The 14902-nt window shown below is 37.7% G+C and overlaps 1 protein-coding gene across 3 annotated transcripts in view; it reads left to right on the forward strand.

The window, feature by feature from the left end:
- phkb (phosphorylase kinase, beta) overlaps positions 1-14902 on the forward strand; it is a 349249-nt gene that overhangs the window by 70608 nt on the left and 263739 nt on the right. For all 3 annotated transcript variants that reach the window (XM_087995880.1, XM_043706918.2, XM_087995881.1), the window contains 3 exons: positions 4344-4443; positions 12875-12982; positions 13206-13286. In XM_087995880.1, the coding sequence (XP_087852006.1) occupies positions 4344-4443; positions 12875-12982; positions 13206-13286 (289 nt within the window). The remainder of the gene's footprint in view (positions 1-4343; positions 4444-12874; positions 12983-13205; positions 13287-14902) is intronic.

The following is a 14902-nucleotide window of genomic DNA, read 5'->3' on the forward strand; positions in this document are numbered from 1 at the left end:
ATCAGATTTGACCAACCTAAGTTATTATTCATATTTTTCTTAGCATTGATTTTTGATGTATTTAACATATAGTTTGTGCCTCTGCAGTTAGTTTCATATTAATTAAAAATACTGGTCTTAATGAAAGTACAATAAATTCCCTGTTATCCAGAAGTCTCATTTCAATCAGCAATCAACAGAAGTAGGTTTTCTTGCTTTGAATGCCCCTCTCTCCTTTTGATCAAACCTCGCTGATGGTATTTAAGAGCAGAACTTGCTATGACTGGCACATTGATGTAACCAGCAACATTAATTCCCCATGTGTGCAGGTTATCTGGCAATATACTGATTTTGGAGGGGGCCTTGTGTGGTGCAATGGTTATGCCCCTACCTCTGGACAAGAAGGCTTGGGTTCAAACCTTCCTTGCTCCAGAGGTACATAATAATATCTTTGAAAAGGTTGATTAGAAAATATCTACAACTAAGCTGGGGAGGTGGCTGTCGAAACAAATCTTTTCCATGTTCCAATCCTTCCACTGGTCACAACTAAGTTTGGAAACATCATGTTGCTTTTTTTATTCACAGTATATATATGCAAACGTCAATATAGTAAACTAATAGCTAAGTATTAATAACAATCATCCATTTTCAGTTTGTAACAAATAAGAAATTAGTTTGCTGCAGGCAAAACTCTCTCAAACAATAATGTAAAGGTTACTAACAAAGGTTTAAACTGTGCACATGCAAACCCACTCACGCACAGACAACTGCCAAGCCTGAGGGAAAAAATGCAAAATCTATATAGTGTGATCTCAAAAGTACTTTTGCCAATTACAGTAAAATTCAGAAAGAACAAATTATTCACAGATTGTCCTAAATGTTGGTCTGTAGCTGAAGTCGTTTTGCATCTAAGTTTTTGAGCAAGAGGGTGTTTTCTGGATCATTTCCAACTGGTTGACCTGACCATTTTGGAACTCTCTACTGGTAATGATGAGGTTTTCAAATGCATTTTCAACTCACAAGCTTTGATGAAAAGGGGTTCAGAGAAAAGAGAGTGAAGGCAGTATTCCAAATCAATTGTCTTCCTGCCTGTCTGTGTTCAAATTCAAAAGCTTTATTACACTAAAAGAAGAGTCATTTGACATCTCTCTGAAAGTCTTGCAGGCCCTGTCTTCAGTTGAACAGCTTGATCTCTTTGCAAATGCAACATTTTCCTATGACAGTCAGTCTCCTTTACTTTGTAATATGCTTTTTCCACGTAGTCCAAGAAATAGTATAAGTACAGTCAGTGAAATTGTAAATTAATGTTTAAAAAAAAATCTTCATAACACTATGACAAATCTGCCGTAGTTTAAGTTAATTTATATAGGTGAGCATTCAACCTTCATGTTTGACTTTCAGGCACTTGAACCTATTGAATGTTCAATATGGACAAAAATTGTTTTCTGTTGCAGAAATGATCAGATGTAATCCTGCAAGATAAAATGTTAGCCATGCAGGCAGCCATTTCATAGAAACAACAATTTTTCTCGTAAAATATGAAATATTTTTGGACTAATTATTCTCATTTATAGAATGTCTGTTAGCTATATGCTCTGCTGCAATCAATTACATTCTATTTATTTTATCAATTTTCTTCATAATTTTATATGTTTCTGTAAGATCCCCCCTTATTCTTTTGAATTCCAATGAATATAATCCCAATCTACTCAGCCTGCTCTCATAAGCCAACCCCCTCAACTCCGGAATCAACCTAGTGCACGCTCTCCACTGCCAGTACATCTTTCCTTAAGTAAGGAGACCAAATCTGCACACAGTACTCCAGGTTTGGCCTCACCAGCACCTTGTACAACTGTAACATCTCTCTCTGCTCTTAAACTCAACCCCTTTAACAATGAAGGACAAAATTCCATTTACCTTCCTAATTCCTTGTTGTACCTGCAGACCAACCTTCTGCGATTCATGCACAAGGACACCCAGGTCACTCTGCAAATCAGCATGCTGCAACTTTTTACCATTCAAGCAATAATCTATTTTGCTGTTACTCCTACCAAAATATATGGTTCACATTTACTAACATTGTATTCCATCTGCCAGACCTTTGCCCACTCACTCAATGTAAGTATGTTCCTCTGCAAAGTTTCACAGTCCTCTGCATACTTTGCTCTGCCACTCATCTTAGTGCTATCGGCAAATTTTGACGCCATACACGTGGTCCCCAACTTCAAATCATCTATATAAATTATAAATAATTGTGGTCCCAACACCAATGCCTGAGGCACACCCCCAATCACTGAACAAACTGCCAGAGGAAGTGGTGGAGGTGGGTAAAATTACAGCATTTAAAAGGCATCTGGATGAGTGTATGAATAGGAAGGGTTTAGAGGGATATCAACCAAATGCTGGCAATTGGGACTAGGTCAGATTGGATGTCTGGTCGGTGTAGATGATTTGGACCAAAGGGTCTGTTTCTGTGCAGTATGACTCTAAGTCATTCAATAATTTTGTTACAGGACAATGTAGAAATCTTTGAGTAAAAATATGTGAAATCAAAATCACTAAAGATGACTATGGATATTAATGTGTCAGAGAACAAATCAATTAGACAGACCAAACATGATGGTCTATCAAGCCTTTGTCATTGCTCAGCTTTTGTTAAAATTTGAGTTTTCTTATTTCCATGTCCTTCTCTCCTCTTTTCATTTTTGTTTTGTCTTTTTCAATTCCAATTTTCTTCTAACAGTTATAACTGAATGTGAACCAATTTCTGGTGGTGACATATCAATTTCAGGTTCCTTCTAATTCTAAATGCTGAGTAATCATTTTTAGCATTTGAGCCTTACAAAATCATGTCTTTATTTCTACATCAAACGTCTCCCCTAACTGCCTCAGTGTAGCCTAAATCAAAGATTTAAAATATTCAAATGCTTCTTTTTCTACTCCCAGTAAAGTCTTAACAACAGTTTGATTCTAGCTGATGGTAGTGCTCTTAAAGTCAGATCTCCAAGTGAAACTTGGCTTGAGAGTTCATTTGTTTTATTTTGGTTTGCAGTTTGGTTACTGTGGTTGTCAATCACTGAACAGGTTCACATGAGACTGTCACTGTTCTTTTAACAAAATAATGTGAGTTCATTATGCAAAGTGAAGGAAGAAGGCTTTGTAGAAATGACCATTTGGAATGATCGTGACACAAACAGCAAAGTGAAAAATGTAACCCTTTTCTCAGTAATATTAACTTCAATGAAGTATCACTTCTATCTTAAGTCTAATTAATTCATAACTGATGAGGTTGTAAGTATTTCCTTTGAGAGGTTTTCCATACATTCACCAGATGTGATTCTTTCCTTTATTATCCCTATGAAAAACTCTGTCTACTTTAATTGCAACAGTTTTAAGATTTCTTTCCAGCTCTGAACATCTGGACTGCTACAAATGAAGTTGTTCTTCTGCAGTATAAATCTATTCTTTCCACAACTGAAACTTGATTGTGGCTCCCAGACTGTCTTTCTGCACACCATAAAAGTTCAACTTTATAAACATTGCATAGTTTAATTCCCCCGATAAACTATCTAGTCATTTAATTTGAGTTCCAACCTATTTTGGAAATGTTTGAACTCACTGTTCCAAAATAAACTTTGGACCTTTGCTTTAAAAAAAAGTTCCCTTTACAGACCTGAAAGCTAAAATCTATTTTTCCTCCACTTCTAAATCCAAGATTCCAAATAATACCAATATACTGCAAACTGATATCACAGTAGAGATGAGTTATAACAAGAAAATATGTGTTTACTCCCAATTGATTTCACTGTTCATTCTGCTAATGAGCAAGTAAGCACCTCTATTTTATTTCATAATTTTAAGCAGTCTCTCATTTCACTCTCTAATCTGAATGATTTAAGTGAAGCAAGTTCTGATTGTATACAGTGCTAGGTGTTATGCATTACCTGTGGCACATTTTTAACCAGGAAGGCTAAATATTTTATAATGGATTGAAGTATTCCTTAGATACTAATCTATTTATTTAGTCAATAAACAATAACCACAGGCCAATCCCTAATTCTGTATTTCATAGTCACTTTACAATGTTTTTCATGGTGATTCTCGTCTGTTATGCCTGTGGGGATACAACAATACTGATTTTTTTTTTCTTAAAGCCATTTGAACTGAATAATTGATTTGAATACAGAGAGCAGATTTGCTTTATATTAAATTGCTCAATTATTTTGCATCATTTATTCAAATCATTATTTACTCATGATAATTTCCAGTTTAACTTAATTGTAATGGTATTGGGCTGTTAGTATACGTTTTTGATTTTTATTTCATAAATTAAAATTTTGTCATGTCATATGTCCTCTTTATAGACGAATTGACGATGATAAGGGAAGGACTCATGAGCTGGAATATTGTGCTGTTAAATGCATGCGAGGAATTCTCTACTGCTACATGCGTCAAGCTGATAAGGTAAAGTGCTAATGCATGGATGCACAATATGACCTTTCGTTTAGAATTTCAACTTCACCTATAACCATGAACATACAAATACAAGGAATTTATAGAAATAAACAATGGTGTCTCATTTTTAGTTTTTTTTAGAAAAAAGCTATTGTAGCTTCTACTAACCAGTGGTTGGAATCAATTTGATAAAATTAAGTAATTAATGAAAGATTAGTGATTGTGAATGTTCTTATTTGGCCTTTTAAATTGCAATTTTAGCCAAGTTTTTATCAGCTTTTTTCACCAAGTTTTATTGCAAATCATAAAAAATAAGCTGTCACTTCCACAATTTTTGAACCAGAATGCTTTGTCTGAAGCACCAATATTATTCAACTTGACCCAAAATGATTTTGCCGAACAAAATGAAATACGGTGTTCCCAATCATTGAAATGCTGTGGATGCCTCGTCACTGCTACAGAATAGGGAAATGAGCCTGATATGAATAAGTGGACCATATCCATCCCTGGCAAAGGGAAGTCGTATCTTAGATGCCTGCAGTTATACATCAGCACCCTATATTTGTTGCAGAGATCTGTAGTCTGGCACTGCTTTTCAATCCTTCACTGAGCCAGTGTGTCGCATCCACCTCCAGAAAATGTGACCTGCAGCATTTGTCAACTGTTCCTCTGCCATCCAGAACTGTTCACATTCTTCCATCTAAATGAACAAATTAAATGAGACAGGAAAACATGCAAGTGAGAATAGAGGAAACTCAAAAAAAACAGAGAAATAGAAAATCTAAGGAAAGAGGTTCCAAAAGTAAGACAACAGGAACTTGTTGTCTTCACTTCACCACAGGCAAAGCCATAGAAGTTAGAAAATTACAAATTTCAAGTCAGCACAGTTGGATTTAATTGTATTAAGGCTTTTTTTTGTCCACTCATGAGACCTTTCAGTAATGGTTTTATACTTTGACATCTCATTTTAATATTTGACTCGTCCAAAGTTGACAGGAAGTGACATTGAAGCTGATGGGCAGGAGGAGGAACTGGGTTAAGAGCTGGGCACCACCAGAGATCAAGTGAATGAGTTGGAAGCATAGTATAAATTCCTTCATCCGTTTATGAAACCAACCTGGTAGCCTTGTTGGCCTCCATAAGCATGTTCCCCAGCTGTCTTCTCATTAGCATTTCCACTCACCTTAAACATCCATAGTTTCTGACCCAGAGTTCCATTGAAACCTTCATTATCCTCCCCTTCCTGCTTTGGTCTTTGTTTGTTAATGTATGTTTTTATATAGAATAATGTTGTGAAACCATAGTTGATGATTTTAAGAAACTTGTAATAGCATTAACTAGAAGAGTTCTAATAGAAAAATCCTGATCGTGACCAGCTCAAGAAGCACTCAGCAAATTTTAGTGACAGGATTTGATTAATTAAGTTGCTTTAAGACTTTTACATTGTTTGTAGGTATAAACACTTGTGCCATGGGCAGGTTGGGTTGGAATCTTATCTCTAAAAACAGAATACACTCTATTCTGATATACCGCAATAGTTCCATTCCCATGCAATCCCGCATTATTATAACAGCACCACTTAAACCAATAGGACTGGAATCACCTTATAGCCAATACAAGTAAGGAAAGTTTGCATTCTACAAATAATGGTCTAAATTCTTCCATCGCTTTAGCCAATTCGCATTGAAAAAAAGTGCATTATAGCAGAACCGACTGTGGGAGTCTATCCTCCATATGTGGCACTCATTCCAGTTTACTTCCTGATGCTATGATCCCACCCTCAATATTTCCACAGCCCAGATTTTCCTTCATTGCTTCCAAATTCCACAGTCCTATTTGTAGTTGCATCCCTCAAAATCCATCACTAATTCTTTGCTCCCAGGAAGATGCTCCCATTGCCAGTTACTCCAAATCTTCACCATCACTGGCTCCAATATCTCACGAAGTGGTTTGAAATAACATAATTTATTCTTTTCTCTGGTCCAGTCATCTTGGGTGTGAATTTCACACAATATCTATTTTCATAACCTTAATAATTATATGAACTTTTTTTCCACCTATATGATATTACTCAATCTACTCAGTTCCTCATCTTTTACATTTTCTTTAATCAGTTGCACCTTATTTTCTTGCTATATTCAGGTACTGTATTTGCTCACAGCAAACCGTATGGAACTCAAAGCATAGAGAGTTTATAAAGTGGGGAGAATCTGTCATTTCACAATTCTTGATAGATTTAAAAACATGATTAACTTTTAATAATCTAGCTCTGAGTAGAATACCTTTATTATTGTCTGGCCTTGATGGCTTCACTGCAAATTCACCATGTGTTTCTCTGCATTAGTTGTTTCACCAGTAGCAAATCAAATCTGCGCATTCTTACTAGCATCTCACCATCACAGCTAAGAATAGGAAATTTCCATTGTTTGACTTTTGAACAGTGGCATTTTACCCTCTTCATTTTTTTGCTGACCTCTGCCCACCCAAAACCCTCCCCCAACCTCTCACCCCTTTAGTTGCAGCTCTCCTTACACTCACCTCCAGTCCTGAAGAAGGGTTACACCCAAAATGTTGACTTCTCCACCCCCTGATGCTACCTGGCTTGCTGTGTTCTTTCAGCCTCCTGCTTGTCCCCTCATCCATAGCCTCCTCTAACATAGCCAGGCATAGAGAGTCACAAGCTGAAAAAAGTCTGTGCAAGAAACATTCCAGCTCTATACCAGTCCAGACCTCATTCCCAAAGAGCGGGTGTACTCTGCTGCTGGCCAGTCAGTTGGGCTCAGAGATTGGGTAGGCCCATTATAGAAGGAAAGGAGTTGGAGAAAATTTGAGTTTCAGCAGGTGGCCTAGGTGTGAGCAATGGATCATTGGAGTCTGACTCACAGGGTTCAGCATGTGATACAGCAGAGCAATAGAACCCAGATCTCCAAAGAGTTTGGCAGGTGATGGATTAGTGAGGTTAGGGTAGAGTAGTTGAAAGTATGCTTTGGGAAGAGGAGCTGCTAAGTGATTGAGTGAGTGGGGGAAGTTGGGTTGGGTGAGTGAGTCTGGTGAGGATATTTGGGAAGTGTATGTGGCAGAGGAAATAGTTCAGAGATTGATTTATTTCACTAAGTACAGTGAAAAGCTTTGCTTAGGAGCAGTACAGGCAGATCATAGTAAGCAAGGATGTATGGATCATAAGATGAGAAAAAACTAGACAGAGGCATACAAGTTACGTTGCCCCGGGTGTGCACTAGGCAAGATCTAAATTAGCAAGATCGGCATTATTTGAAGTTAGAGTGTCCATTCATCAGTCTACTAACAGCAGGGAAGAAGTTGTTCTTGAACCTGCTGGTCCGTGTGTTCAAGCTTCTGTATCTTCTGCCTGACAGAAGAAATTGTAGTAGAGCATTGCCAAGGTAAGATGGGTCTTTGATGTTGGCAGCCTCTCTGCGGCAACAGGCCGTGTAGATGGATTCTATGGATGGGAGGTTGGTTTCTGTAATGGTCTGGGCTATGCACACAACCTTCTGTAGTTTGCTGTGGTCCTGGGCAGTTGCTATATCAGGCCTTTATGCTGAATAGTACGCTTTCAGTGGTGCAGTTATAAGAGCTGGTGAGGGACCTTATGAACATACCAAATTTCCGCTTGAGGAAGAAGAGGTGTGTTCTTGACCACAACATCTATGTGGGAAATCCAGGACAGGTTGTTGGTTATCGTCACTGAGGAATGTGACATTCTCCACCCTTTCAACCTCAGCTCCATTGATATAGGTGGAGATATGTTCTCCTCCCTTCTTTCTGAAGTCAATGATCAGTTCTTTAGTTTTGTCAACAATGAAGAACCTGAGGGCATACTCAACACAAGACCCCAAATGGCCCAGACTTTCTGACTGTTCTTACTCCCTTTTTTCTATTTTTTTTTGTCTTTAACCATAGCACCAGAAATGAAACACAAACCATAATAATATCTGAGAAGGCTGCTTATTCCACTAATAGTTGATTGCTATCCTTTATCAACTCCTTTTTTGCTTCCTCAACCAAACATCTGTTTCACACTGACACAGCAGTACTTTTGATTATACTTCCCTGTATTTCCAAGCTTGTCTTCATCACAGGCACTCAACACTGAGCAATTGAGTACCATCTGTTGGATTTAGGGTCATAAGGGTCATAAGAGTCATAAAGTCTGAAGCAGTAGTGGGGGAGCTTGGTGAATAGATTAGGTAAGGATAGCAGTGATGATTTGGCAGGTGTAGTTGGACCAGAATAATGGTTAAAAGGTTGGAATAGTTTGGATGTTGTTTAAGGGAATTGATATTAGAAGAATATGAATATTTAGGGGATTTTTTTGACATTGCAAAAGATAGATATTTTATACATTTGGGTATGATTGCTGTTTCTTTAAACACAGTCAAAGAAAATAAGCAGACTTCAAAGAAAAGACAGCAGTTCTAATGCTTCTACCAAGCTTTGTGAAATTGCCTCTTTGTCTATCAAAGCCTTAAGAATGATAATTGGAATGTGCATGAGGTTGGTTGTTCATTTCATTCTGTATTTAAGAAACAATTCTTTGTCAAGTTTAAAGATGCCAGATTTTCAAAATCCAGTAAACCTGATAGCAGTTTTGTAGGATTTTGCAAAAGGATTTAAATCAAAAACAATTGTAAAATCTCATGAGAAATGGTTTAATGGCATTATTATAAATTCAGCCAACTAGTGTGCCATTTCAATGTTCTGGAACAAAAACTGCACAATATGTTTCAAAGTTATTTGCAAAAGATTTGATTCCTAATGTTTTAGCCTTATTATTTTGCTCACTAAAAGAGTTAGATGGAAGCTTGCCAACAGAATATTTAACAAGGTGAATGATTTTGCATGTTCTCCTCCTTTTGTGAAACAAATTTACTTGATATTTTCAATTTAATGCAAGATCTGCTGTGACGCTGAATCACTTTCAAAGGTGAAAGATTTGTTGCAGGCAACTGTATTAAATGCTCATTTTCCAAGTGCATTGCCAAAGATCTGGATCTCAATGCAGGAATGGAAGCTCTAAAGGGATTGGACTATTGGGATTCTTCTGTGAGAGTAATCTAAGAAACCAGAAGTGATTCAAATTAAGGAAACTTCAAAACACTGAGGCAGTTGAATTGGCAGTGAATACCCTGAAGTTTCAGTAATAAACAGTCAGCAGTTATAAAGTATAGGTGGGTCGAATAACATGTTGCAGCAAGTGACTAGGTTCAGAGTATAGGTTTGGAATGAGATGGTTGTGTTCACCAGAGGTCTGTCATCACACTCTTGAGGTGTCATTATCAAGGTTTTCAAAGGTTATATCCGTACCCCAACTACCCGTACTGATTTGTTAATAATGTTTGCTCCAGCATGTGGTCATGAGTTGAACTGGTATCAGTGGTGATATCTAACAGCATTGTTTTAAATTGAAATAGTTGAGCATGGTGAAACCAGTACACTTCATGAATGCTGAATTTGCAAAAGTACCATGAGAAAGTATCACTTTTGACAGGATTCTAATTAATGGGGTGGATAATTAGACTGAATTTCCTTCTTTGCTCCTTCATTCTTATGCATTATTAAATCTAATTTTCTTGGAATTGTAGGTTGTACTTTCCAAAAAGTGCTTAACTGCACTCTAAGATATTATGTAACATGAATATGTTGATATAAATATTCATCCATAAGAGCATAATAAAACGACCAGGTATCTCAGCTGTTCAAATCAATCAATCAACTCATGTTTAATCTATATCTCTACAATTTTCCAGTCTTTAATCTATATCCCTTGATACCTTTGTGCAGTAAAATGTTGTCATTCTCAGTTTTGAAAATATCAGTTGACCCAACATCCACAGCCTTTTGAAAATTGAGTAAAAGATTTTTACCATCCTACACAATTTCACTTGTAACTGGCTTTGCCCTGATATCAGGATACGGACCAGAGGTTTGCTACCAAGGCAGATAGCTTGAGTTGGAAATTTCCTAATTCAATCAAACTGCCTTAACTTAAGGGTCTTGCTCGATCTAAATTTTGTTTGAAAGGTGCAGAATGGAATTGAAACAGGTCTACTGATCCTGTGAACAGATTCTAGGCAGTCACAAAAATATGCAGTTTCCAAGGGACACCTTGGTTTTTGGGGCTTTTGCTTCAGAAACAGTTTGGCCCTCCAGCCCTCATTCCTCATATCCTGACACTCCCATGCTATGCCTCTGCCTTGTGAAACCCCATAAGTCCTCCAAGACAAGAAGTGCTTCCATCCATTCCTGTACTTCGCATACCCCTCCCACCCATGACCCATCCATTCAACCCATGTCCCACCCATCTCCGATGCTCCCTCAAAAATCCTGGAATGCCACCTCTGTAGACTCTAACCCAGCACCCACCATGACCAGACCTTTGGAACCATATAGAAATGGTTATTTTTAAAAATCAATCTCCTAACAATCTGATACAGCACTCTTTCATACACACATCATAGTGGAGAAAGTTCCATTTATGAAACTCATTCAAATATTTTCAATCTCCTAAAGTAGTTAATTTCCTAGAAAAAGAACAAACTTCTATTCAGATCCACATTTTAAAAAATCCTTGTATAGTTGTTTAAACTGGAAAGGGTTCAGTGGAGGTCTCCTAGGATGTTGCCTGGTATGGAGGGACGGTCTTACGAGGGAAGGATGAGGGACTTGAGGCAGTTTTTGTTAGAGAGAAGAAGGTTGAGAGATCACTTAATTGACACATATAAGATAATCAGAGGGTTAGATAGGGTGTGTAGTGAGAGCCTTTTTCCTTGGATGGCGATGGCTAGCACCAGGGGACATAGCCTTAAATTGAGAAGTTATAGATATAGGACAGATGTCAGAGGTAATTTCTTTATTCAGTGACTAGTAGTGGCATGGAACGCACTGCCTGCAACAGTAGTTGACTCGTCAACTTTAAGGGCATTTAAAGAGTCATTGGATAGGCATATGGACGAGAATGAAATAGTGTAGGTTAGATGGGCTTCAGAGGGGTGAAGGGCCTGTACTGCGCTGTAATGTTCAATGTTCTAAGTTCTATAAACTGTTAATCAATCTAAACACAAAATACCCTGCTGAGATCATTGTAGATTTTGAAACTCAACCACATGTTCATAATGGCATGATATTAGCATTTGGGAGATATGAACAAGGAATTTGGTTTAGATTAGATTAGATTCCCTGCAGTGTGGAAACTTCGGCCAAAAAGTCCACTCCGACCCTCCGAAGAGCAACCCACCCAGACCCGTTCCCTTACATTTACCCTTGACTAATGCACCCAACACTACGGGCAATTTAGCATGGCCAATTCACCCAGCCTGCACATCTTTGGACTGTGGGAGGAAACTGGAGCACCCGGAGGAAACCCACGCAGACACGGGGAGAATGTGCAAACTCCACACAGACAGTTGCCCAAGGCAGGAATTGAACCTGGGTACCTGGTGCTCTGAGGCAGCAGTGCTAACCACTGAGATGGTACTTTACTTTAACTACGTCAGATGGCCTATCAATTGAAGCATTCCAGCAGAAGGCTTTTTCAAAACTCCTACTGACAGCATTAGCCTGCTTTCTTTCATCTTTAAAGAACGGGAGTTATAAAAGACAACTTCAAATCATACAACGTAAATAAAAACTACCCACTTTTCCAGAGTGTTTACATCAACTACATAAATTTCTGACTCCAACACTGACTAAAGTTCTGTAAAACTGAAGCATAACCTCCTCCCTTCCATATTTCCACTTCTAAGATGAGGAAGGGTCACTTGACTCAAAACATAGCTAACAGACTTGCAGAGTTTTTCCAGCAATATCTGCTTTTGGTTCAAATTTCCATCATCTGCAATTGTTCTTCATTTTTTTCATTCATTAACCTTTTTGATTATGATTCTACCTGTACTAGACTCCTAGATTTTTGTGTTTCTTTTTAATGTTTGGACATCAATCTCCATTGCATCTGCACTATTTCCAGTTTCCTAGAAATAAGGAAACATTCCAATTTGCTTTTAAGTCCCAAATTCAAGCATCATACAGTCACTCTGTCAGTCTCTGAAACATTTTGTGCCCACATCTGCATGCTTTACCATGTCTTGTAGTGACATCTGCAAACTTATATACATAACTTTGTTTCTCTATTCAATTTAATAGTATGCACATTGAAAAGCTGTTGGGTCATACATATTCCTGGACTATACAACTTGTTCCTATTACATCTCATTAATCAGGGTAGGTTTCCTTAGTATACAAGCAGAAAGTACTGAAACATCTTAACAGGTCTAGCAGCATCTGTGGATAAAGAAACAGTTAATGTTTTGAGTCCGATATGACTTTAGGACGGGACTTACACTTCGCAAATCATCTGTTCCTGTCATTGATCAGTTCATAATTGTCAAACTACTGAGTTATTCAATCAATTTATTTTTAATAGGTGGAACATTTCAAACAGCATTCAGATCCATCAAATTGCCTACATTCTGTATTCAATGTGCACACAGGTGATGAAGTGTTATCGAGTGAAGAATATGGGCATCTTCAGGTAAAGTACTGCTTTTACATAATTTTAATTCTTCTGACATTAGAGATTTATCTCTGTTATTAGAGATTTTAGAGGGCCGTCTTGCTAAACTCATGGTGGAGGTCATAGCTCTGGGCCAAATCTATCTGCCGACCCAGAACTGAAAATGTTATAGTTTATTGATTTATTAATACAACAACATTTCAGTGCTTTGTTTTGATTACTTTTTTGTTCTATACTGCAGATTGATGCTGTATCTTTATTCTTACTGTACTTGGTGGAGATGATTTCCTCAGGACTACAGATTATCTACAATACTGATGAGGTACTGTTTGTTAAAATGATCCATTTAGGCAAATAAACAAGTTAATTTCCCAAAATTTTGGGAAGTTCATAACACTTGATCAACTTGTTAAAAATTAGATAGGCAAAATTGGAGTCTGATGGAGGACAAGCAAAATGTCTGAAGGAATGAGCAAGAATAGAAAGGGAGAGGAGACTGGAAAAGAGGAGAAAGGACAACAATAAGAAATGACCGATGGAGCATGGGAGTAGTTAATAAAGACATCGAAATCACTTTAGTCAAAGGGGAAAGCAGTCACCTTAAGAATGGAAACACAGAAAATCTACAAAAGGAGGCCATTTGGTCCACTTTGCCTGTGCCAGACAATATAAAGAGCTGCCGAGTCTAATCGCACTATTCACTTAATGGTCTGCAGTCCTGTAGATTATGAAAATTCAAGTACATGTGCAGCTATTTTATTTAATGCAATGTAAGTTTCTGTCTCTACCACCTGTCTAGACATTGAGCACAAGAACTGCACTACCCTCTGAATGAAAACATTTCTCCTCAACTCCCCTTTAATCCTTCTATCAATTAGTTCAAATCCATTGTTCCTGGTTACTGGCTGCACTGCTGATGAAAAAGAGTTGCTCTTCCCCAGAGGTGATTTTTCATCAAATTGTAAATAATTTCTTTACATTCTTGTAGGTCTGTGTTTGGGGAAAAGTTTATGTTCATTATTATAGGTCTGATGCAGTCAATCCACACACTTCATGCTTCTTTTGGGACAAGGTGTAAGTATCATCCAACAAGTACCCCAGACTTTGGCTCACAACTCTGAATCTACTCAAGACTTTTGAATTTTAACTAATCACAGTTTCAAACATTAGCATGGCAAGCATACTGTAGCATAAAATGGCTCAAGCCCCTCTGAAATTGAATAAATTTCTTGGACTTAGATTGTACGTATTATGTAGGAATAATGTCACACTTTTGCCTCATGTTACTATCACAATGTAGGTAATCATACATATTATAGCAGCAATACCTGCCTTCCAACTACATGATTCCACTTCCTTTTGCTGACGAGGGGAAAGTGTAGAAAAATAATAATATCACTGGACTAGTAATTCAGAGGCCCAGTCTAATGGGACATGAATTCATATCCCACCATGGCAGCACGTGAAAATATGTTCCATTAATGAGCTGGAATTAAAAGTTAGTCTAATGATGACAATGAAACTATTGTCAATTGTTCTAAAAACCCATCTGGTTAGTGTATGTCCTTCAGGAAAGGACTCTCCCTACCTTGCTGAGCCTGGCTTATGTGTAACTCCAGCAATGTGGTTGAATAATAAATACATCTGAAATGGCTTGCTAGCCACTCGGTTGTGTCAAACCTGCTATGGTCTGAAAAGAAGGAATGAATGAAAGAATGGACAGACCACCCAGTGTCGGCATAAATTGTTGTCTGCCCGATTCAGTTTCCCTTTAAATTCCAACATCCTAAGCTGACATGGATTGATCTGCTTTCCTGCATCAGACTGTAATTTGTCTTGTTCTGTTACTATAGATGATGTTACATTTATAATCTGATGGTTGTCTCTGTCCGAAATGATTTCCCATGTTTTATCCGACCAGTTCTCTTTCTAGGAAAT

Source organism: Chiloscyllium plagiosum, unplaced genomic scaffold (genome assembly GCF_037043375.1).
Source record: "Chiloscyllium plagiosum isolate Xiang-an unplaced genomic scaffold, Cpla_swu_hap1 HiC_scaffold_17, whole genome shotgun sequence".
NCBI classification, from domain to species: Eukaryota; Metazoa; Chordata; class Chondrichthyes; order Orectolobiformes; family Hemiscylliidae; genus Chiloscyllium; species Chiloscyllium plagiosum.